Here is a 24,835-nt window from a genome sequence, read left to right as displayed (position 1 = left end):
TAATTTGTTGATTCACTTATCGTGGCCTACTTATCATAGATTTGTCATAATTTCTACCCAACATTAATTAGCTCTACTGCACTAATATCCGATTGCTATAATTATTATGCAATCTAGAGAATGTATTTTAACGGAATAATCTAAACTTTTTAGATTAATTATAATTCGGCATTGTTACGTTGCCATGGCAACTGTCGTCAGGTGAACTAACTGGACAGTTAATTATTCATTTGTTTTAGCCAACTTGGATTTTGTATTGCATTACTTCGGTACGAATATTCATTGAATTATCATGTAATTTCTATAATTATTCTGCAACATAAACCGTGTTATAAATAATACAAAACATATAATGAAGTATTTTTACTAATAAATCATACAAATTTATGAAATCTTAGGGATACTATCAGTAATATATACATACTATCACAACTAAGTTTTGTAAATTAACCAATTAAATAAAGCTAGGTAAACGATCTAAATCATGGAAAATAAACAACCTTCCGATGGCAAGTTTTACGAAAAAAATCCTATAAATAAATCAAATAAATAAAAGTGAACATTTCAATATATCGTTTATAAATAAGTCACTGCTTTGGTATAAAAGGTAGTACCGTATTAAATAATTAAATTATCAAAAAAACAAGAGTTCTTTGAACGCTGCATGTTTAATAGAGTTTTATCAATGATAGAATAAAGAAAGTTCCTAGAGCTGAATTGAATATCCTGCTGGATGAGCTGGCGGTGTCGGCTGCTACTCTTAGTGCGGGAGTTTCGCAGGGCATCTGCTTCTTTAAGAATTTGAAGAAAGCATCCACGATATTGGCGGGAGTGGTGTCTTTGCATTTTTCCAACACGTCATTGACACAGAGGCGCAGTTTATCGAAGTCTCTAAATATATCATTGCTAAATGATCTGGTGGATGGGATTTGCATTCTATACTTACTCGCAACTTTCCGATGTAAACGCAAAGATAGGTAACGTACTTGCTGATAAATCGTCAATGTCGGAGACTTTTTCGCCAAAAGTAGAATTCAGGCATTCTGTTATGCCATTTTGTTGTTCTTGGACACATTCAACGCCTCCTTCGGCGACAAACACTAAAGGAAATATAAAATTAATTTCGTACTGTTATAAAGAAACACATCAAAGAGATTTTTTCCTGACGTCTTGTGACTGGCGATGAAAAGTGAACTACAACGACAATATCAAACGCTGCAAGTCATGGGTTAATCCAGGAGAGGCATCCACATCGACACCAAAGCGTATATTCATGGTCAATAAAGTCATACTGTGTATATGGAAGGTCAGTAAGCTCTAGAGTATTAAGAACTGCTGAAACCAACTGAAATTATCGCACTGTCACAACTGGAGGATACATTGTTGCAGTTCTAATGAGAACTTCTTATTATTATACTACTTATTATAAATACCACTTGGTCAGATAAATGTACCATGATCTAGCTCTGGATGATCAGATCGCTGCCAAACTAACATCGTTCTTTTGATACTGTATCTCCATTTCGTAATAAAAATGGGAAAAAGTTGTAGAAAAATATAGCAAATACATCGATTAATGCATGTTGCAATAATGCTTGGCAATAGATGCCTTTTTAATGTGAGAAAAACGAACGGTATACAAGCAAGCACATAATAATTGTGACCAGCGCAGTCACCAATTCACCAATACAAAGCGGATACGCCATATTAACGAAACTTTCTCTTAACGTCTCAATTTACCGACTTATTTCAAATGTGGTTGCAGATAATTAAGCAGGCTATTACGTAAAATATATCGAATATGAGCAATGTCGTCCCTGTTTCATGGTAATGTTTAATTAAATCAATAAAATAAAGGGACGCCTTCGCCAAATACTCAGAATAAGAAATAAATGGATAACATGTAAAAATATACTAAATATACTTTTTTATTTGCAATAATAATTGAGAGGCATTTCCCATAAAATGATAATGTACTTATAATAAAGAATAATTACGTTTTAATGATTTTGTTAGTTGCTGTTTTTAAGTTACGTTTGACAATTCGTTGTATGTATTTTTGAGGATACTTACTGGCTAATCGGTCACCATCTTTGAAGCACATGAAGTCTTTCAGCTCGTCTATGATGGTCAACGTTTTATTGAAGGATTTTTCCTCGGTTTCCGTGAGGCATTGACGCACGATTAACGTCACATTCTCGACGCAAGCATACACTTCCGGCCATTTTTTACAGTATTTCGCGAAGACTACGTCCATGGATCCGGTTTTTTTCGCTTCGTCCAGTTCCGGCTGAATTTGCGTGACGTTGACGTGCGTGGTGATGCACTTGTGTATTAAACTGGTTTGATTCTAACACCAAACAAGTATGACAACACGACCAACAACTGAATTTAAAATACTTACATTAATTGCATCCAGAGCATCTTTGGATCCTTGCTCTTCGCATTTTTTCCTTAGCACTTTCTCCACTTCTGGGTAGTGCACTGACGTCACATTGACATCGGATACATTGAAGAAGCTGTTCCCTAAAGTTGACTGCAAATCGGTTAGATCAGAGCCTGCTAGATCCTTCGATTGTTTGTACAAGTCTTCTAAATTCACTTGCTGTCCCAGCGCGAGTCCTGAAATTGCAACAACTGCCATAAGCAACGATTAAAATTATCGAGAACAAATAACACTGTGTGAGACACTTTTTCTCACATAAATAAGATTAAGTGTTTCGAATTCCTCATTCCATTGTGAAAAACATTGTCTAGTGATATGGTTGTCTCGCACGTCACATCCCTTAGTAACAGTGTGAATAACATTTACGCTTAAAAGCTGTATTACTCCACAATGGCAGATGGTATCCTTCGATATCCTTCTATACCTTACATATAAAACTTGGTTTAATGAAAAATTTAGGCTATAGATATAAATGGTAACGAATTTTCGTACTTCAAAACTGTTTTCTTTATTTTTGTTGGTCCACAAATAAGAAAACTTATAAAAAGCAAAGAATTCGATGAAAATCTTACCACGGCTTGCTGGATATCTCTAAAGAAAGTAATTCATAGATTTTTAGGAAATCTTTGTCGTGCAGAATGTCTTTAAAAAGTGTAAACCTGGTCTGTAAAGAAAGAGGATTCTACCATTTGCAAGAGGAAAAGTTAATTTTTCGTCATTTTCATGGTTCATTTTTTCTATTGACCACTTTAACCTGAGCTATTTTGATTCATTATCTATTTGTAAATATATATTGCTATTTTTAAATAAAATTGATAATTCAAATAAATAAATATGATTTCAAATGTTCATACTGTCTTTAATTCCTTATAGTACGTTAATTTATCATAATTTTAAATCCTTTTAAAGTTTTTGGATTCAGCAAGTACAATTTGACGACAAAATCTATTTTATTTGATGTTGTAGAACAAAAAAAATTGTCACACAGTGTAATTGAACAGTTACAATTGGTGGATTTTTTCTTTGGAGTTACTAAATCGATTTTAGTTTCAAATTAATAAGAATAATAGGATCTTTTTGTGCTGTGGACGAATAAAAACGATTTTGTATCACTTTTTATTGATAACCACATAATAGGAGTGATATTGGGTACAAGGTTCTTTATACAGTGTGAACATTATCCGGTATGTGGTAATGTTCGGACGTTTATTTACTACTAATAAAGTATATTTCTAAACTATGTCACTTTTTAGTAGTTATAACAAATGTATTATTTAATCGCGTAATAATTAGTTATAAAAAAAATATTTTATGGGACAAACGACCTTTATTATGTACACTTTTAATAAACAGAGATTGTTTGTTATTCATAATATTTACATAGTTATATACCGTGAATATATTATTTCGCTATTCATTAATGTGGCTCAAAAGCATCTTTTTATTCCAATACACATTCTTAAAACATTAATAATATGTACAACATAAAAACTTTAATACAGCTAAAATGCTCTATATACACGACTTTTATCATCTGTCCATTATCAGTTTAATATTTTAAGTAATGTTAATTCTTGCATTATCTCTAAAAATAGATAAAAACACAGTGAGAAATCCCTCAATGCCGTACCTAATAAAGTGTTTTATCAAACAATGAAATGGATCCACGTAATCTTGATTATAAACTATTTTAAGATAAGTTAAAGTCCATTCGTTTAAACGATTCGATTCTAAAAAAGAATATTACATATCTCTAGTGTTGCTTATTCAATCTATAATCGATAGGAAAGGCGTCGACTTCCATTAGACTCTCTTTTTTCAAACAAAGTCGCTTGGCTCAGGTTTTCAAAATACACAATAATCCTAAAGTAATCTTGAATTTAATTAAAGAAATGTTACAGAACATTGATGTTTTACGATTAAACATTATACATTTATTTTACCTCAAAATTACTTAAAGATCATCATCAAGAAAGAAAGAAAACCAACGAGACCCAAAAGTTTTAAGGTCGTCGAGAAAGGTAAATCCGTGAAGTATAAATATTTATGTCTCATAATGGAAATTAGCGATAATTTAGGAGATAAAATTAAAAATTAGCAATATAATTGTCTGTTATGATAATGAAATATTTGTCTAATATTGCACTTTGGTTTAATTGAGCGCGATATCACCTATAAGCAGAATGTTTACACTAAATAATATTTATGTTATTCTTGTAATAGTTAGCAGATAAAAATTAGGATGTACTTTTTCTTAATAGATAAACTTATGTGAGGAGAAATAAAGTTTTGCTGTGGCAATATCACTATTTATTGATTTAATAAACATCATATTCAAGTGCTTATCACATGCTATACTAAATGAAAGTATAAAACATTAAATTATATGATGAACAATATTTCTGAAGGTATTTGAAAGTAAAATGAGGACTTTTAAATAATTTGTATAATCCCATTTTAGGACTTCAGGAGAAAATTTAATGTATACTTGATATCTAATAAAAACGAACCCAAAATAGTAATATCTTTTGGTATTTTACGGTGCATATATTAATTTAAACGAGACATATTTGGTGAAAATATTAGACGGTCAGACAAAGGTCAATAACCATCCAAAACGCTACAGATCGATAGTTTTAGATAATGGATTAAAGGTACGATAGGTTCCACAATTAATTATTTAACTAGCCACTGAGTGATCAAATAGTCAATCCCATGCGTGAATTTTACAACTTAATGGTTGGCTATGTTCAGCCTTGTGTTGTTCGTATTATCTTTTCTGATTAAAAAAAATACACATAAAAAAGTCAGTAAAAAATAAAATATTATGACGGGTTAAAATGTAACAAATTTATTTTAACAAAATTGTTTTCTAACACTTAAATTTGCCTCGTATTTTATTATAAACCGATTACAAGAAATGTGTAAACACTTCTTCCTCAAAATATTAAATATTTGATAATAAATGAATGACATATTCAATCTAACTTACCAGTAATAGACAGAAGTACTAAAGAATAAAACGTCCAAACCATGATGTAGGCAGGTAATGAAACCGATTTAAAGTACTTCACGAATTATGTGCACTTCACGAATTAAATAGTACCGCGGTATAGAGCTGCGTGACACCGCGTAAAACAAACACAACTATTTGACGAGTAGCGGTACTCAAACTAACCGTCGCCAATTTCAGCGAGTGATATTTGAACGTATCAAACAAATCGTCGCAAATTTGTTTCCACGGTAGTACATCGGTTCGAATTAAGATTGGGTGTCATATTACAACAATCAAATTTCAGTTCTTAAATTACCTGTAGATGGCGCAATTAGTAGTACATCGGTGATTATATTTGTTATTCTGTATATTATAAGTGTTAATCATGTAGAAACACAACATAATTTCTTGTATTTCAAGGTTTTTAACTTTCGCTCTTAGTTCTCACTGAAATATTTAATAGCTATGGGACCAAACTGACAGATATGTTGTATGTGAGACACGGATTTCAAAGTTGTTAGGAGTCGTTTAGGATTTTTACGGAATTGCTCGACTCCAACCTTAAGTTTAAGCAAACATTTTATAGCAACTACTATTTATATTTGTTCTTGTTAAGTTCTAGAAAAAGGTAGAAGCTGATGATTCGAAAAGTAATAAAAAAACGACTTTATAGCATTAGCTGGCATATTGATACAGTTGTTTAAATACAAATATCATTCTCCAAATTCGTTTCATTTTAACAATATTGTACAAAACTCTTTCGGTTAATTTTGTTTTAAGGGTAGTTAAAAAACGACTTTATAGCATTATCTGGCATATTGATACAGTTGTTTAAATACAAATATCATTCTCCAAATTCGTTTCACTTTAACAATATTGTACAAAACTCTTTCGGTTAATTTTGTTTTAAGGGTAGTAAGATTTTAGAAAAATGTTTAAAAATTAAAACACATATTTTGAGATGCTTATTTTTTATTTAAGATACATATTTTCTTATTTAGGATACATATTTTGCCGAGATGAAAAGAAATGACACTATTATATATATATATATATATATATATATATATGTCGCGAAAATTTGTGATTTTTTGTCATTCCCATTTTTTCATGTGATTTTCTTTCAAATAATTATAGATTAATGAATATTACAGCAATTATAAAGAGTTTTACGGAGAATCGATTGATATTTTCAAAAAATGTATGTATTTTTGTTACTATATATTCTAAAGCAATTTAACATATATTTTTCGCCACAGAATATATGTATTTTGAGAGTTTTTATCTTTATCTGAGAAGTAAAAAAAATTAGCAGATTTTCTACATATGTAGTCGTAAAAATTTTAGATTTTTCTCAATTTTCAAGAATTTTGCTGTGGCGGCTCCTGGTCCATCAATCGTAGAGTAATGAAAGTTACAGGGATTATCAAGGATTTTCCTTTGAATCGCATGGAACTACAATGATTTTTATACAGGCTTTAATTTCTAAGATATACAATGAAAAATGCATGTTTAAAAAATCAATTGATGTTTGCGTATATCACAAATCGTCAAAATTATATATTATAATGCAATTTAACATGGACTTTCGTTTTTTTTTTCTCGTGAAAATGGGCATATTCTGAAGGTTTATATAGTCTATTCCAAGTTATTTTGTACATACGTCATTTAAATTTCTGACGCCAAAAGTCGCAATGTTACCGCATCAGCTCTTGAGTTTTAGTTCAGTTTGGCTTTGACATACAACAAAATTCTAATCTAAATAAAATAATTGAACAAAAATGTTATCAGGCATAATTTATTTTAACATTATAGTACATCTAAAAACTACAGTTAATTATACAGCCATAATAGTTTATAGGTTAGAGTTATAACCTCTTATCGTTATTGCTTTTTAAGAATTTTGCATACGTCTGACAATCGGACGACTTTGACAGGCTCTTTCGTTTACACGTTCGAACTAATCAGACAACATCGTGTCTCTTTTGAACTAGAATAAAATGAGATGGAAAATATTGTCTGATTCTGAAATGAATTTACAAATTGCGGTAGGCAATACATTAAACGTCTTGATGACCTATGTACAAACAAACTTTGAATAGACTATATCTTAGTACTTTTTCCATATATATATTTGTGAAAATTTGCGATTTTTTTATCACCCTCTTTTAAAATAATCTTAATTGATTTAACTTCGCTTATGTTGTTATAATTATTATTATGTTGTTATGGCTCTCTCCATTCCATTCTCGGCGCTGTCTAGATAACAGCAGAACAGGTTCTTCAACAACTCGTCAAAACAAAAGCAAAATGCAGCGTGAAATATTTAAGTTTGCGAACCATAATTAGTATTAATAAACAAGGGTTTGATTTCTTTGAATGAATGTAAACAAAACAAAACACAATATTACATTTAACCTTGTCTTATATGCATATATACTGCCGGTACAACATATGGAAGTGTTAGAATTTCTTTTGTTTACTGTTTTGTAGTAAACAAAGGAATAAACAAACACTCAAATTAATTTCTAATTGTCAATTGTGTTCCGAAAGTCTTGAATATATTATATAATAAATAATGTAATTAAATAATTTATTATAATTGTACAAATTACGTCAATACTGTACATATTAGTTCTCTACATATGAGTGGTGTTATATATTCCGATTTCTGAGTGTAGCATTAATTATTAATACTTAAAAATAACTGACGTTGGGTATTGGTAAATTACCAGTATTTTTCGGTGCTATATAAGAAAGCGGTTAAGGAGCAGTAACACAGTAATAAACAAACCTAAAACTAAACAAGTTTTCTTCATAAACATGAAGTTGGTTTCACTTTTGTGCGTTCTGTTAATTTTGGTTGTAACTGTGATGTCTGTACCACCAAGAGGATGTCCGAATCCTCCTATTAATTGTTTGTTGTGTCTCAGCACATGTCCAGCAGGACAAGTTTTAGTGGGAAGTCCATGTGGTTGCTGTCATAATCGTTGTGTTCCTCTATGAAGTAAGCTTATTATTATTGTGATATAATGAATATAAAAATAAAAATACAATTGAAAGAACTAGAATTATATTAATATATGTATATATTTATTTCAGTTCAACACCCAGCAGTCTTAACAAGAAATAAAATCTGTTAACAGTTTTGTTTGTGTTTTAATTTTAATATTCCTATACCTATATATGCGAAATCACTAATTATATGTAGATCATATCGCTAAAATTAAATGTGCTTTGGAAAAATAATGGTATTCAACTGATCAAAATTATATAATAATAGTTGATGAAATGGTGAAGGTATACAGTTATTGGTTCAGAATTAATGATTTTACATTGTTCGTTAATAAATTATTATATATTATAAGCTGAACAAACATTCTCTGTTTAATACCAAATATGTTTGATTATTATCGATAATACTAACAATTAAATCGTGTTATGATCAAAATATAGTGAAGGACATCTACTTTCGCGTAATTAATGGTCGCATAAAGACCAGGAAAAACGTATTTGTTCAATATCGATTAGTTTATGAGAAATTTTATTATCATAAATGGCCAATTGATTATATTCTGATTAAACAAAAACATATTTTTATTTATTTTGTCCAATCTAATATATATTTACAGGGGAGTAAATAAAAGTATACTAGATTCATCAAGCTAACAGGTACAAAAAATGTGCATATTAACTAAATACAGTATTCTGTATTATCTGTGTTTTCAAAAACCGTTTATTTGATATACTTGAAAACAAATAACTAAAAATAGCAAAAAAACATATTGAAAAACACAGCGATGTCATTAATGTTAATGTTCTGGCTCGTAGTCGTCGTAGTTTTATGATTTTTTTGATAGTTTACTTGTAAATAACAATATATTGTATATTAATATTATAGCATTTTGGTACGATATTTTTTAAGATTGTTAATATAAAGGATAGAAAGGAATATAGGATAAAAAGATTAACATTGGGAATGATAAATAGTAAAATATTTTGACTGTTTTTATGGCAATAATAGGTGTAATATTTCGATTACTCTCTCGATTTTTGTTAAAAAATATTTCCGTTCAACAGTAAATAAAGCATTTATATCATTTCATTCAGATCATTTTTAATTACGTCATGGATCAGTTTTTTTCTAAGATTAGGCATATGTTTAATTTTTATATAGTATTTATGGTTATTGTACATCTTTAGTTTCTAAATTTTATATAAGTTCTATTGTATTGTCTATATTTACTACAGTATATTATTTAAAAATAACAATTAAAACATTAAATACAATAAAACATTTGAGAGGTATTATTCCACTCCTTTTTACAGATCCACAGAACATTCAAATATAAAAGTAATTCTGCTTCGTTTAAAATTAAATTACAAATTACATTTTATGTATTATTATTATTATAGTATTCAGTAATTCTTGTTTTCCCTTTCTTTTTTTAAATTACTTCGTGAGGGTATTTATATATCTCCGTCTCGCTTATACCAACGTTGGAAAATATAATCACATATAAAATTAACTGCTCCAAGCAATTATTTCCATCCTTTCCTCTAACAATTTATACAGGTAATGATTCGTACATCTTCGTGTGACATCACGAATTGAAAAAAAAACAGTCGAACCGTGCATTTGATTGAAAATAGTAATTACTATTTTCAGTCGCTAGTTTTTTGACTATCGACTGTTTTGCGACTATCAACTGTTTTCAGTCGATAGTTCCCAACGCTAATTTCTATTTTCCCAGCTTTATGCACTCAAGTGCATTTTTATAACAAATGTAAATATTAAATAACAAAATTAAATAAATAAATAAAACACCTTCATATAAAAAATCACATTTTATTAAGTAAAATTGCCTTAACATTACAGTTTGTACATTGACCTTACAGCGACGTTAAAAATTAAAACATATTTAATAATAAAAAATAATATTTTAAGTAATCCATATAAAAAATCGGGCGATTCTAATACAACCTAGGGGAACCATAACGTTAGAGATGTACTAAAACCGAGAAGGGTATCTTTTAGATGGACTACTTAACGAATTCCAAAATAAGGTGAATACTTGAAGACAATTCTCGAAAATGATGGAAAAATTCCGAGGAAAAGTCATCAGATACTTCCCGGGGGAGGAAAGCGAAATGATGACTCTTCCAGTTTATAAAATTAAACAGATAATTTCTCTAATGAATATCGTATAATAATGGCCTATAATATTATTAAAAAACGTACATAAACACACCTTATATTACGTTGAAACTATTATTACCTAATCGGGCATTCGGCGATATAATAACGACTTAATAATTAATGGAAAACCTCAAACCTTAAAAGAATAGCTAATTGAAAACTGACTGGTTATGCTGCTGAACGAAAGAAAAAATTCAACTACTCACCTTATCTGAAACCGTTAATAAAAACAACATACATACGTTAAAAATAATCAGTCATTTTTAAAATAACATTCGATTCTATTTCTCTTTTAATCCGTCTGCATTCTTTCGTACCATTTACGGCACGAACGAATGCAACTCACAATACTGCAGTATCACATAGATGATTTTCAAAAATAAAAACTCCATAAAACTAGATCTATACGTATGGTCCCGTCACTTCTACGAACATAAAATGATTTCTGCTCTGAAGGCACCTATCGAATCACTCCGTTTACGTTCAAAACAAAAAACAAGCTGTCATGACGCCAGATTGATAATTTGACAGTTATTTGTAAAGACACGTCTATACTAGGCCAACGTGATACAAAATCCAGTTCGTTTTAACACAAGTAGTTGTATTGCAATGTACACTATGCAATTATTAAGGGCTTAAAATATATTTCTTAGCACATTAATCAAGAATAATAAAACCTGATACTTTGGGAGAGAAAAAAACAAATGACACGTTCCAGAGTTGAAAATGAAAAAAATTGGCCTTCTCGTTTTAAATGAATACTTAATTTTTGTTCATAATTGGACGTAAACGAAATGTGAATACGCTATAGGCATACGTGAATCGAACTGGCTGAATTCCAATAAGTCACTGCGTTGTTGATACGAAGGACGAGGGGAAACCGTGCGAGAATTCAGCAAATTCAACTTCTCCAATCGACCAAATCAACAGGTCAAACCAAAACTTGAGGTGCGCACTGATTTAACATTGGCAGTCTTGATAGTTCCGCGTTAAAATACAAATGTTAGTCCTAAACATCTACACAAAACTTCTTATACACGTATGTACAACATTATCACCATTCTTACACAGCTATGAATTGCTATCGCGGATCGAATTTTCTTTTTGTATCATACATTAGCAGAACTTGGAAAACGTTCACAACTAATCTGGTTTCGAGACAGCACAACAGATCTTTTGAAAAGCTTTTGGACGATTGATTGTGAGTGAAGCTGTTCGGGCAAACTTAAGAAGCCAAAAGGTTCTGATCGTAAGAGATGAACATCGTTAATAAATCAAACCAAACTACCACAGATTTCTTCCAAAAAATCACATTTATTTATCAAAGTTGTAACAAACAAGCTTTCCAAAACATCGACAGCTAACAACATCCGCACTTTCACCCTCGATCTGATCGTTTGTAACAAAATGAAACATTTTTACAAGAAAAATCTTCCTACACTATATATTACATGTTACAATTCAATACAAAATACAAATTAGTAACTACGTACCAATTAATGTTCTTGTACTATGTACGTCCGCCTTCTCTTGTTATTCATCGTTTTCTCGTACTCTAACAGCTCCTTCTGCGCGAGAGCCATCTGTACTCGCAGCAGTTTCTTGTCCTCCTCGATCTCGTCCTCGTAATGTCGATACTCCGTCACCTGAAATGAAAATAAACGAATGAACGTCGGTCGAAATGGCGTCCGGAACACTCGTACCTCCTCATATTCCTCGATGTCCCCGCCGCGTAGTTGGATGTAGTGAAACTGACCCCCTTCTATATCGATATCCTGTTCCTCCACCTCCTCCTGGACCTCCTCGTCCGAATCCGAACCTTCGCCACTCTCTGCCGATCCGCAGGAATCGCCGAAATTGTCGTTTTCGTCATCGTAGGAGCAGGAGAACTTCAATTCGCCACGTTCGAGTGATTCCAAGTGTTCTGCAAACATAACTTATCGATAAAGAATCGAATACGCTATAGTCTCTATTAGACTTTTTGAAAAACCACTTTATGACAATTCTATATATATATATATAGTTATTTCTGCAAAACAATCGATTTGAAAAAAAATTTACATTTACCTTACGACACAGGTCTTATTTATTATTTTAATAATTTTGCTTTAAAATTAGACATTCTATCGTGCATCAATAGTGCTACAGCACCTTAATTTAATTATGCACTACTAAAAATCCTGTGTATTTTCGTTCCAAGACAGAAAAATCTTTCAAGGCGGGAGCCAGCTAGTTTATTCACAGGAATATAATTCTAATGTAACTATTTCTATTTTAATTGCCTTTAATTATATCTAGAGTGTAATTAACATATTATAGACGTAAATAACACTAATGGTAACATTTAAGGTTAATATAGAGAATTATATTCAATATAATATGACCACTTTAGTCGTATAAGTCTGCATGAAGTCAGTATATGTTTCTAGAAAGTTTCGAATGCAAAGTAGACAGAAGAAAACGGGCTTCTTACTGAACTCACTGAACATTCACTATTGTTCACCACTGGCCATATATCCTCAAAATTTAAAGCAAAATATTAGTTAAATCCAAGCCTTCAACAAGTATCAATAAAATCCCATCATGGTTAGATTACAAAAGACCAATATCGAATATCGGGTTTCTTGTACATCAAATGGTTCGATCGGCTATACTTCACCAGGTTAAGGGTAATTGACACATTTATGATTGAAAATTGTGCTTTTATCAAGTTTTTGAAGCCTGGTATGTGTGTTATGGGAAACAGAAATTTTAAACATTTCAAATAATACTTATGTACAGAGAATGTATGAACCAAATGTTGTAATTGAAATCAAGCAAAGTAAAAAAAACCAAGCAGGTATCCAATTGAATAATTCATAGACAAAACTTGATAACTTCTTGTGTAAACACAGATTTTGTAAATTAACGATTCAAATAAAATCAAAGCGCGCTAAAAAGTTTAAATGTGAGGCGGTTACGGTGACGTAAATGTTCAGCAGCGCTTCTGATAGGTGAATGGCAAATTTAGAAATTTTTGAATTAAAAAAGAGGAAACTTCCCCCAAAGCTCAAGGCTGTTACGTACCTGGATTAACCATGGCTTTCCTGATAGCGTTGGGATCCTTCCTCGACCACTTCTGCACCTCCTCGTCCATCTTGTTGATCTTGGCCGGGTTCATGGCCCACAGGCATCCCTTCCTCTGGGTTCCGTTCAGCGCGGGCTTCTCGATCTTTTCGAAACATTTGTTGAGGGAGAGGTTGTGCCTGACGGAGTTCTTCCAGCCGTTGGGGGCGGTCTTGAAGTACGGGAAGTGCTTGCACATGAAATTGTATATCTCGGACACGGGAAGACTGCCGGTTCTGCTGTTTTTCAGCGCCATCGCGATCAGGCAGGAGTAACTGTAGGCCGGCTTCGGGTACGTCCGCTGGTCCTCCGTCCGGTCCACCGGCTTGGGCACGGCGACGGTCTTCCTCTGGACGGCGTGGGAGAACGCGTGGGTGGGCAGTGTCCGGATGGTGGTGATGTTACCCATTTGCGTAATTAACGGTGCCGTGACCTGTTTTGACGGGTTCCTGATCACGATCGTGGGGTTCGAGTGGGTTGTCTTCACGGTGATAGGCTTTAACGGGGGCTTCGCCAGGATGGGGGTCACTTTAGTTATGGTTTTGATGACGGGGGGTGGCGCCGGCTTCTTCGGTACGCTCTCGATGCCCTCCAGTCTGTTGAGGAGGTCCTTTTTCACGGATGAGTTATCGGACTGAAGTAAAAACGAAAAACATCAATCAAACCGTCGTTACCTTACGTGATCTAAAAACGTACTTTGAGCGACGTGATCTTAATCAGCGAAGGAGAGAACGTGAGGTGGCTCTGTCCCAGCGAGGGCGACGGACTCCTGCCTATGCCCGAAGCCAGCGACATGATCGGCATGACGGCGTTGGGGTTGACCATGGTCGGCGCGTCATCGCCGGTGAAGTCCAGGATGGAGTGGTTCGAGTTCGAATTGAACCACTTGATGTCGTCCTCGAACTCCAACGGTTCCAAGTTGTTGAAGCTGAAGCCGGAGAAATCGGTGTGACCTCCGACCAACGTGTCGATCTCCGACTTGATGTCGATGTCCAGGACGTCAGGGAAGGGAAGTGAGTCTGTCGCGGTTAAAAGCATATCCATGGCCGCAGACATTTTGAGACGTTAACTTGACCGGTGAACACAGCAGCACTGAAAACGAAAAAAAAAAAAAAAACGTATTTATTTCATTTAAACAAAAATGTATTTCCCCATAAATATAATCTAAACTACAGTAATTTCTACGCGATGTACCTTATGGTATAATTAATTCAGTTGTTGATGCCAGATGGAATGCCAGAACAAAGAATAAATTACCGAGAGAGTTTAATGATAATTTGGTGGTGTCACCAATGGTATATTGGAGAGAAAATTATATGGCAAAATTAAGGCAATTCAGTGGTTGCCTTCTTGATAAACCCAAAAATGTTTAGATACTCCACTGCAACTTTAAAAGGCTTCTTTGTTTTTTAAAGTATTTAAAAAAATTAGCGCATTCACCATATAGTACTGATTATTAATTATTTTTGTCTTCTTCAAATACTTGGCATCAAAAAGGGAACTCATCTTTTACCCCCAAGTGGTAAAGTGAATTTTTTTTAATATCGAATAAAAATTACATTAAACAAACTCATCATGTTTTGTATCTAAATATAATATATATTTTATAATATTCGTGCACTAATAAGCACGCGACTACTGAGTTGATTATAATAACCGGGAAATGTTTGAACAATGAGCAAATAGTGACAAAACTACCGAGCAAGAGATTTAATCCAATATGAAAAGATTAATGATAATTTGGTGGAGTCTCCACTAGAATATTGCAGAAAAAATTTTATAGAAAAATTAATAAAGTTCATCTAAAACTCGCCAACTCGTTGGTCAACGCAATTTTTTTTAGCTACTCCATTACAACTTTAAAAGTGCGTTTAATTTTTTTAGCGCATTCACCATATAGCACAGATTATTTATTATTTTTTGTCTTCAACTATCATGACGACAAAAATATAATTAATTCAAAAATTAAAGAATGATCAGCATCTTTTTTTTGTTTCTAGGTACCAGTGAAACTTTTTAGTATCAAATAAAATAACTTTAAACAAACTTATCATGTCTTTTATTAACATTACAAACTGATAATATTGGAAGTTTTATTGATAATTTTATTATTACTTTAAATAAAAATTTTCCCATAATAATTACAGATGATAAAATAATTTAAGGTAGAATTTAAAAAGTCAACATTATTTGGGACATGGTATAGACGACTGGTAATCTTACAATCCTAAAAATCGTGCGATTTTTTTCAGTTTCTCTGGATCCGATAACGTAACAAAGAAAAGCATAACATAATATCTACGGCCCCGTGGGCCTGCTATCTTTTTTTTCTAAAATATAAATAAACCTCGATAACAAATGCAATACGGAACGGCATGAGCGAAAACAGGTAGACGGAAAATCGTACGGGCTGGACCGCTCGGAATCATTCGAGCGAATTCGATATGTTTGTTTTCTTGACGCGACTGTACAGCGGCAGATGGCCGATCGGTGTTTTAAAAATGGCGACGTTGTCAAATTGTGCACCGTTTCTTTGTCGGTTAACTTAAAAACGCACAGGGAAACTTTTAAATCGTTAAATCAGGACGTATAACCTTGGAAAATTCAATTCAATTAATAATTACATTCCTCTAGTAAACCATGTCCTTATAAACCGGCAATAAATTCGATTTTATTACGATTATAAAGGCCACCAAAGACTGTGTCCTGCGACAATGAACAATAATAAATAATATAAGTTATCTCTTAAAAAAAATTAAAGCCTATGCATTGTACTTGTCTAGGAATTATGGCGTAAATTAATTAAAAGGATACTTGTACCGTATCACCAAACTTCATCTTCCGGCTACCTTTTAAATTCTACACCCAAATACAACCGACAACGTTGCATTACTCCACTTAATTCTATTGCAACTTTCAACGGAGGTTTCTGGCTACGGTATACTTAAGTATGAATAAAAAGGCATTATTATGCCCTATTAAATATCCCCTTGTATTTTCTTGATCATTATCCGAGAGAAGTCAGTTAAAAAAATTAAACGACATGTAATCGTTATCCCGTAATTTATTATAAAAATACTTTCGAAACATTTTATCTTTAATCGACCGCAATATTCTCGTTTTGTATGATGTAATAATATGTTTTATGCTCGCCTAAATATAGATCGTATTCAATAAACACAACATGAAGCAATCCAAACATGAAACATCCGACCAGACACGAGAAAAATGGCGGGATTTGGGAGCAATGAAACCTTAATGAATGAACATGGCACGGCTTTTTTGACCCTGACGTGGCAACAATGTTTTTCCCGCCATGTAGAAGAATTAAAATCACACTGTTTACTTTTAAAAGAAAAAAAAAGCGTTTTGCAGGCGTATTCACACGAATAATATACGTAGAATTATCTGTTAGAGGTATACTGTCACAAAACTTAATAGAAACTATGGAAGATTTTACCCGGCGGATATTTTTAATTCAACGCGATTAATTGTTTCGTAAATGAACATTCTAATCCGTTTATAATACATAATGGGTATTTAACACTAGATCTAACTTTCCTAATATCCGCAATTTCATCTTGTCAGTAAGAATAAACCATGCGCTTACACAAAAGAGCGGGATTCGACGTTAGGACGAGTCCATTATGAACTCCCCGACAATAAAAATGAATTTTTGTCGGTATTACGACTTTCCTAACAGAAATACCTTAATAAAGAGTTATATAAAAATAAGTTAATACTTACAATATTAATTATGATACTTATTTTGTTCTGTCTACTTATTATTCCAATAAAATTGAACATAAATACATTTTTAACACTGACAGCACTATCCACCCGACGAATGTATACAAAAGTCGTACAACACATGAAGAACGAAGAGGGAATTCAAATCTGTGCCGCGCCATTGGCCGGCTGAAGTCACGAGGGTTTCCCGCGCTAAGCCCATTGGCTGGTAAAAATGCCGAGCGGTCGGTAGAAAATGTCGAGACGGAGGCACATGGCAATGTTAGGAGATGTTTAATTTAACCTGCATTATTTCGGAAACATAATTATATCGAATCTAATAAAGAGCTACATATTTTTTGCTATTTTTCAAGGATACTTTTCCTATAATCATTTCTTAGTAATATTACTCCGATTGCTTTCACGAATGCTGAAAAGTTAGATAAGTTTTATTTTGCCGGGAAGTTCTGTTCAATCATTATTCAAACATGGCGGTTAATTAGTATTATTTGCCATCTATTCACTAGTAGATATCGTCCAAAAAGCCGTGCCGGGACTGAAAACAGAGTACATTTCTATAAAAAGCACAGATTTTATCAAAACTTTTCGGAAATTTCGATTTTTAACAATCATAAACAGTTGAAAAAATCAATAAACATGGTCGATTCCATTTTTAGACGGTCGGGGGGAGGAAGGTAGGACAATGAAGTTGATAATTGGGAGAATAAATCAGTTTATTGAGGGTTTTTATTATTGTAACATTTATTTTATTAATCGTAAACGTAAAAAAGGCGCCTTGTTCCCAGGTTTCCGCGAATATTCGGAAACACGAAAGTGCTAAATGCTACCTACCTTACCTTCTCCGGGAATGTTAGCGAGCACAATGGAAATGGCCTACGTGACTGAAGTAAATATATAGGGTGTGCAAAAAATGTATATAAAAATATTTTTACATTGGCCAGAGATTATTTTAATGTCATAATAAAGTTGATATAATGAAAATGAATTAAATATTGGTATTATCATGAGTCACAGCCCATATCATTACATTAAAGAACTGTATATTTATGTTAAATAGAGGTCAGTACAAACATTTTATAGTGGTATAAAGTTACCAAAATATATAAATTAACTATTACCCTGTAATGTGCAATATAAATAATTATACGCTACGTTAAAAACATAAAAAGACACTAAACAAACACTGAAATATAAATAGATAAAAGAAACCGGTTTGAATTTAGCATGTAAACTGTTAAAGATAAAACAAATGTTGGACAACTAACTTAAAGGTTAAAAAAATGTAGAGAGACGCACCCAAAAACTGTCAAACCAAAAACGAAAAACACCAAGAAATATAAATAAATACGCCTCCCTTGTCATCGCCATCTAGACGTTGACACTGACATTAGCCAAGCTGGAAATGATAGCGACATATATTTCCACGCCCTTGAGAAACACGTCCCTGTTGACGTACTCGTTGTGTTCATGGAGCCGAACCTCTGTAAAATTTAGAGGCGAGAACCCTAGTGCCGGCGCAAATTCCCGCACGAACCTCGCATCGGTACCACCCGGGCACAACACCGGCTTTATCTTAATCCCCCTGAAATAAAAACGGAAACTTTTCATTTGTAACTTCGTCATGTCGAATCTAAACAACTTCTTTCCATTGGTTCTCGTAAAGGAACAACATTACGACAAATATCGGGAAAGTGGTTAAACAAATAACGGGAATCTTATCATTTCGCTGGAAGTTTTGAAAGTATCTAAACATTTTTCGGCATATTAACTTTTTTATCAGCTAGTGAAAGAAAGAATGACACATTTTTTGGGGAAGTTGGCGATTTCTCATCGACTATACATGTCTTAGAAACGTTAAACGTGGCTTCCAGTGAATTTGGTATTAGTTTTTTTACAAGCTTTTGCGTCACCATAACGCGCCTGGATAACTCTTCATTGTTTATTCGAGACACTTTGATAACAAATAACATTGAAATCATGCCCCAGCCTCAATGTTTGCGACTGTGAATGTTTTCAACCGTCATTCTTCAAGCATAGGCAAATTAAAAGTCACAGAAAAAGCTCAAAGCTATATCAAACGTGCCCCAAGAGTGTTTTGGAAAATGGAAGAATATCTAGCTATAATAAGGACTTTTTTAAGGGAGTGACACTTTCTTTTTTTCAAAATTTATTAAGAAATAAAATAAAATTTCCGTTATTTCTTAAACATATCTAATATGAATAAAATTGACGCTCTAATCATATGATTCTCAGCAACACGCATATTCTTCGAGATAAATAAAAAACTATAAATATTTCAACATTTCTTCGGGCATCTGCGGTTGAGTCAAATAAAATCAAACACTATGCAGTCTTACGGCTTTCGATTGAGGTGATATTAAGACACTTCAGTTTTTTCCTATACACAACAGTAAAACATATTCGTTGGCATGGCTACTGTGATCGAAAAATAGTAGTTTTGATTGTAGTGTAAAGGTCTTGATCTCTTCAGTGAAATCCCCCATAGAACAGTTTAATTAGATTGCTGAAACAGCCCTCTACGATCTAATTCTAGTCGCAATGTTCAGAATTCTTGAGTGGAATGGCTTCACGTAAATCAACCCTCAAAGAACATTCCTTATTGACACTATTTCTCGATCACAATAACCAGGAAAAAATTGCTGTGACAATACGAAACAACTTATATTAAAGCAAATAATTAGTGTTGATGTATAAAGCTCGATATCACTGATTATAACCAAGATATTAACGACAACCGAATGGATGCTAAACTACGAGAACATAAGTACCAAGCACAATCTGTAACCGAGTCTAACAACAATTTGAATACTTACTAATGAATTATATCTAGACGAACATCGAGCAACACTGGGGTAACGCTAACAAGTGCATGCAATATTACTCGCGGTTGAAGACGTTTCGTGTGAAAAAAATACGATGATGATATCAAAAACAAAATAAAAAATGTGATTAACTCAAAATAAAAGTTTTTATTTTCATAACAAATGCATTTTGAGGGGTTTCATCTATAATTATAACATTACTGTTTGTATATTGACGCTTATATTATGTTCTTTGCTGTTTTGATTTTATATAAGGCACTCTTCCGTGCATACACGTCACGGAACATTCTACCCTGTCCTGTCATCAAAGTTGGCGACGGCCTTTAAAATCTTTTCGTATATCTCGATGCCGTGCAGAAACACGCCCTTGTTTAGGTACTCGTCGTGGTCGTGCAACAGAACGGGGGTATTGTTAATCGGGGAAAATCCGATGGCTGGTATCCCAACGTCCCGTACGAAACGGCAATCGGTCCCGCCAGGGAATATCTGCGCCTTCAATTTCAGATCGCTAGAAATAAGGTTGATGGTGCCGTTAAAATCGCCTGCGGACGCGTGGACGCACAACAGATCTTATAGACCAACAAATAATATAACAAGAACGGAAGTCACAAAAGCCAACTGTCTGGACGTTCATCTTAATGTTGAAGCGATGCATGGAGCTGAATAACTCTGCTTCTAAAAAACTATGTAGCAGTGAACTGATGAACAAGATCAATTAGTGAAAATGCTCTATTGCCCGTGATCCTGATGGTGCGATATTGTTAATTATGCGATAAAGCTCAAAATAAAGCATAAGAAAGTTCCCGTGAGGTTTCTATTCAAATAAATTGCATTCTTTAGAAGTTGACAACTTACATTTTAGAACATCTTTTTTTTGTTGATCGATATTTCAATGCAGCATGCTACAGTATTTGTTTCTTCAACCATCGCCATTACAATATGCTTAATATGCTATAATATATGAGAATATTCCAGTTTGTACAGTATCGAAATTATGGATTAACTAATATTACTAAGTTATATTATTTTTTGAGCTAATATAATATTTCAATGTCCTAAACCCCTTCTGTGATAAAAAAAAACAATCAGTAAAAAACACATCTACAAATTAACAAATTTTAAAATAAATATAAAAACAAGCAAACAAACATTATCACATAAAATATCATGATATTGTTAGGAGGAAAGCCTAAATGTTACATATGTACGGAGTCATTAAATGTTATACATAAAAAGAGAGGGAACTAGTCAGAGCAATTCCATGAAAGAAAGGAGGCTGTGAGGCAACCACCCTTCCACAATACTTATGTGTACTTCTTTTGTTCAAACAGATTCAGAGGATTAGAAAAGACAAAGAGCTCTTGGGAAAAGTGGAGTTGACAGTTAAAAAGCTTAGGGGTGTGAATTCAGTGAAAAATATATGTTAGGAATATGAAAAAAAGTATCAGGTCTATTCATCTATATATTTTTTAATGAAAAAAAAATGCCAAATCGTGAAAATGCCTCCATAGGAGACAAGAAGTGACGAATGTACCGAAAAACTATAGCTCTCTACAAAGTTCTAAAATGAGGAGACCTTTCTCCATTGCTTGACGATTGGTTAAAAAACATTTCGTACCAATTTATGACTATTCGTCCGAAGGTGATTATAAAGATGCTTGAATGGCCATTCCAAGACAAGAGTATTTAACAAGACAGTGACGATTATGTTGGCTAAAACAATTCCTACCACCTACATTTTCAAGAATTACGGATTGATTAAAACATATTTGTTTCCACCTACGTTCAAATCATTGTCTAAATCACCAATACAAAGATCGAACCATGTAGATCAAAACCAATAGACCGAACGGATTGAATAAAATAAGCTTTTCAAGAAGGCGAACAATTTTCTCCCCTTAATTCAAAAAGAAAATATAACTCCCTAATAAAGATAAAAAAATCGCCGAAATCAAAGATACCAGTAACAAAACAAAACACAATCAACATTAAAATATTCCCATGCAGAGTTAATGTATTCACAACCCAGTTTTTATTAATTTAATAATCAGATGATGGACATGCAAAATGCAGATAAAAACTTGGGTTAATACAATGCTTTATTTTTTAGAAAAATATCATGATGCCAATTTTTTTACTATCCGTTGCTGAGATTCTGACACAACTCGAATGGAACCAAAAAAAAATTTATATACTTACAGTTGATCTGTAGCTTCTTTAAATGCCAACCAATAAGGATTAGAAGCGTCTAATTTGGTTGCCGGTACTTGAGGTTCTTTCTGTTCCCATTCAATCCACACATCTTTCCCAGCTTCCTTGCACCACTGGTTTATCTGATCTTCCCACTTGGCATTATCGACTGTTGGGGCTATGCGACAGTCTATGGTTATAACCAGCTCTGGTGGAACTACATTGGACTGTACACCCCCCTAAAATTCGATGTTAATATTGTTTGATGAACCTCTTGACACAATAAATGTTTTTAAACTATCATGAAATACATTTATAATATAATGTAATTATCAAAATGTTAAATATCAAAAAATGACGTATCTGATCAAACTACTAACGTGATACTCAATACAGTACCTCTATTTGGGTTAGATTGACGGTTGTTACATCACCAAGGGTCAGATCCGGGTTTGACGCCAGTTTCTTAACTTGTTCCTTGCGAAATTCGAAAAACTTGTTCAAAATATAAGACACTTTCTCTCCGGCTGTGTCAGGTAATAAGAGTGATCCATGACCGGGTGTTCCAGGGCAATGAATTATTAAATCTAAATCAAATCATGATTTTTCTAAATATTTCTAATATTAGGAATAAAGTTTCAATACTTCACAATATATAGCTTAAATAATGTTAAAATGACACTCTTGTGACAAAAATAAAGTTTTAATGGTTATACTTTAATAAAGGTACTTACGCCAAATGTTCCTCTCCCCATAAAATAATGCAAATGTTTCAGTCGGACTAGCCATACCTTCATCCAAGGCAAAACACACATTTAATTTTTTGAATTCATCAGTATGCACAAACTTCTTCATTCCATCAACGCCACCAATCTCTTCATCTATACCAAATGTTTATTAATTACTCCCTAACAGATAATAAAAAGCATTTTATTATAATACCTGGCACAAATGATACATGCACAGTTCTCTTCAGTTGAACGCCATCCAATTTTAGTCTCCTAATTGCCTCCAGGTATTGAATACCTACACATTTCATATCCTGAGTGCCCCTGGCATAAATGTCACCCTTTTCATCAATATGGGCGCTGAATGGCTTGTACTTCCATTTTTCCTTGTATAATAACAGTATAATTATTGAAAAATTCACAAACTATATCAAACAATATACCTCAAAAACAGGAACCACATCCATGTGGCTATTCAATAGGATACTTGGTAAAAAGGGTTCTGTACCCTTCCATGTTATTATTGCTATTGGTTTACCCGGTACAACCGATGTAATTTTAATGGGCAAATCCAAACTCTGTGCTTGGGCCCGCAAAAATTTAATACAAGCATCTAAAATATTTTAAAAACTGTACACTAATGACTAGTTACTTTTTATGGGAGAAATAATTTAATATTAATCAACCATATTAATACTAGCATTAGATAGTATTATAATTATAACAATAACCGAAAAAATCAAGTAAATATTGACTGAAACGTAAAGATTAATATGTCTGGGGTGATACAAAACTTAAATGACAAAACCGTGGCGTGCTATTTACACTGTCGCATAATGTGTATAGTAATTCATTAAAATTCTGAGTACAACGACATAAAACAATAAAATTGAAACACTTACCATAATTAATATTAGGGTGAACACTAGGAATTTGCAAATATTCTTGAAAGTTGCTCACTGCCTGGGAATCTAACGCTTGCTTTTGATCAGCTGATATTGGCATTTTGAAAGCGTGCGTTGTATACAAGACTGGCTTCTCAGCGTACTGAAATGACAACCTGACAGGTGATCGCCGTCGATTGGGTGCTTTTTTATTTATAGAAGAAGAGTGCGATACACACTGCAATTATTTGAAATTGTGTGCATATTTCTTTTATCTTGTTTAATAAATGTATCTGTATATGTTAAAACGTAAAAAAAAACAAAAAAGCGTACCTGAATAATATAGCACTGGTGATCCAACCGAATGCGATTTTATACTGAAAAATAAGGATGAAAGTTATTTTCCTTTTAAAGTCCCCCTTTGTTATACAAATCATATTATCAGCGGTTGTTATTACAGTGTGTATTTGAAAAAAAATATAATTTTTACTGTTGGGTTTAACATATTTACCTACTTTAATCTCGACAATACTGTTATTTAATATAGGAAATTATACTAAATGAATACTAAAAATAATTCACTCTTGTATTTTTAAGTACTTTTTTTTATAATCCAAGCTTGCACAAACATTTTCTCAAAATATATTAAAATTATATATTCAGATTTAGAACAATAAAATAGAATGAATTATCC

The 24,835-nt window shown here is 32.8% G+C and overlaps 3 protein-coding genes and 1 long non-coding RNA gene across 7 annotated transcripts; 1 reads left to right on the top strand and 3 right to left on the bottom strand.

The window, feature by feature from the left end:
• Nucleotides 1-348: 348 nt before the first annotated feature.
• LOC143199537 (27 kDa hemolymph protein) lies at nt 349-5,621 on the bottom strand. The gene is made up of 5 exons (XM_076409425.1): nt 5,439-5,621; nt 2,405-2,622; nt 2,074-2,350; nt 947-1,100; nt 349-891 (listed from the first exon to the last, which is right to left on the bottom strand). The coding sequence occupies exons 1-5, from the start codon at nt 5,479-5,481 to the stop codon at nt 669-671; spliced, it is 915 nt and encodes a 304-aa protein (XP_076265540.1). The 5' UTR covers nt 5,482-5,621; the 3' UTR covers nt 349-668.
• A 2,557-nt stretch (nt 5,622-8,178) lies between these two features.
• On the top strand, nt 8,179-8,589 carry LOC143199546 (uncharacterized). The gene is made up of 2 exons (XR_013006464.1): nt 8,179-8,448; nt 8,544-8,589. It is a non-coding gene; the product is annotated as an uncharacterized LOC143199546 (long non-coding RNA).
• Nucleotides 8,590-10,274: 1,685 nt separating this feature from the next.
• jumu (Forkhead box protein N4 jumeau) lies at nt 10,275-17,631 on the bottom strand. The gene is made up of 5 exons (XM_076409412.1): nt 17,494-17,631; nt 14,443-14,838; nt 13,708-14,380; nt 12,345-12,565; nt 10,275-12,287 (listed from the first exon to the last, which is right to left on the bottom strand). Exons 2-5 carry the CDS (start codon nt 14,800-14,802, stop codon nt 12,138-12,140), a joined length of 1,404 nt encoding a protein of 467 aa, XP_076265527.1. The 5' UTR covers nt 14,803-14,838; nt 17,494-17,631; the 3' UTR covers nt 10,275-12,137.
• A 560-nt stretch (nt 17,632-18,191) lies between these two features.
• LOC143199533 (aminoacylase-1) lies at nt 18,192-24,524 on the bottom strand. Of its 4 annotated transcripts, none has more exons than XM_076409421.1 (8): nt 24,475-24,513; nt 24,160-24,379; nt 23,701-23,870; nt 23,472-23,643; nt 23,264-23,410; nt 22,929-23,116; nt 22,539-22,768; nt 18,192-19,078 (listed from the first exon to the last, which is right to left on the bottom strand). In XM_076409421.1, the coding sequence occupies exons 2-8, from the start codon at nt 24,260-24,262 to the stop codon at nt 18,865-18,867; spliced, it is 1,224 nt and encodes a 407-aa protein (XP_076265536.1). In that variant the 5' UTR covers nt 24,263-24,379; nt 24,475-24,513; the 3' UTR covers nt 18,192-18,864. The 4 variants fall into 4 exon arrangements, with proteins under 4 accessions (XP_076265536.1, XP_076265535.1, XP_076265532.1 ...); XM_076409420.1 differs by lacking the exon at nt 18,192-19,078 and adding an exon at nt 20,467-20,847 and having other exon boundaries at nt 24,160-24,304; nt 24,475-24,524; XM_076409417.1 differs by lacking the exon at nt 18,192-19,078 and adding an exon at nt 20,467-20,847.
• Nucleotides 24,525-24,835: the final 311 nt, after the last annotated feature.

Source organism: Rhynchophorus ferrugineus, unplaced genomic scaffold (genome assembly GCF_030347505.1).
Source record: "Rhynchophorus ferrugineus isolate W39M unplaced genomic scaffold, kcgeb_rfMv2 rfM7, whole genome shotgun sequence".
Taxonomy (NCBI): Eukaryota; Metazoa; Arthropoda; class Insecta; order Coleoptera; family Curculionidae; genus Rhynchophorus; species Rhynchophorus ferrugineus.
This window is presented reverse-complemented; position numbering and strand designations above follow the sequence as displayed.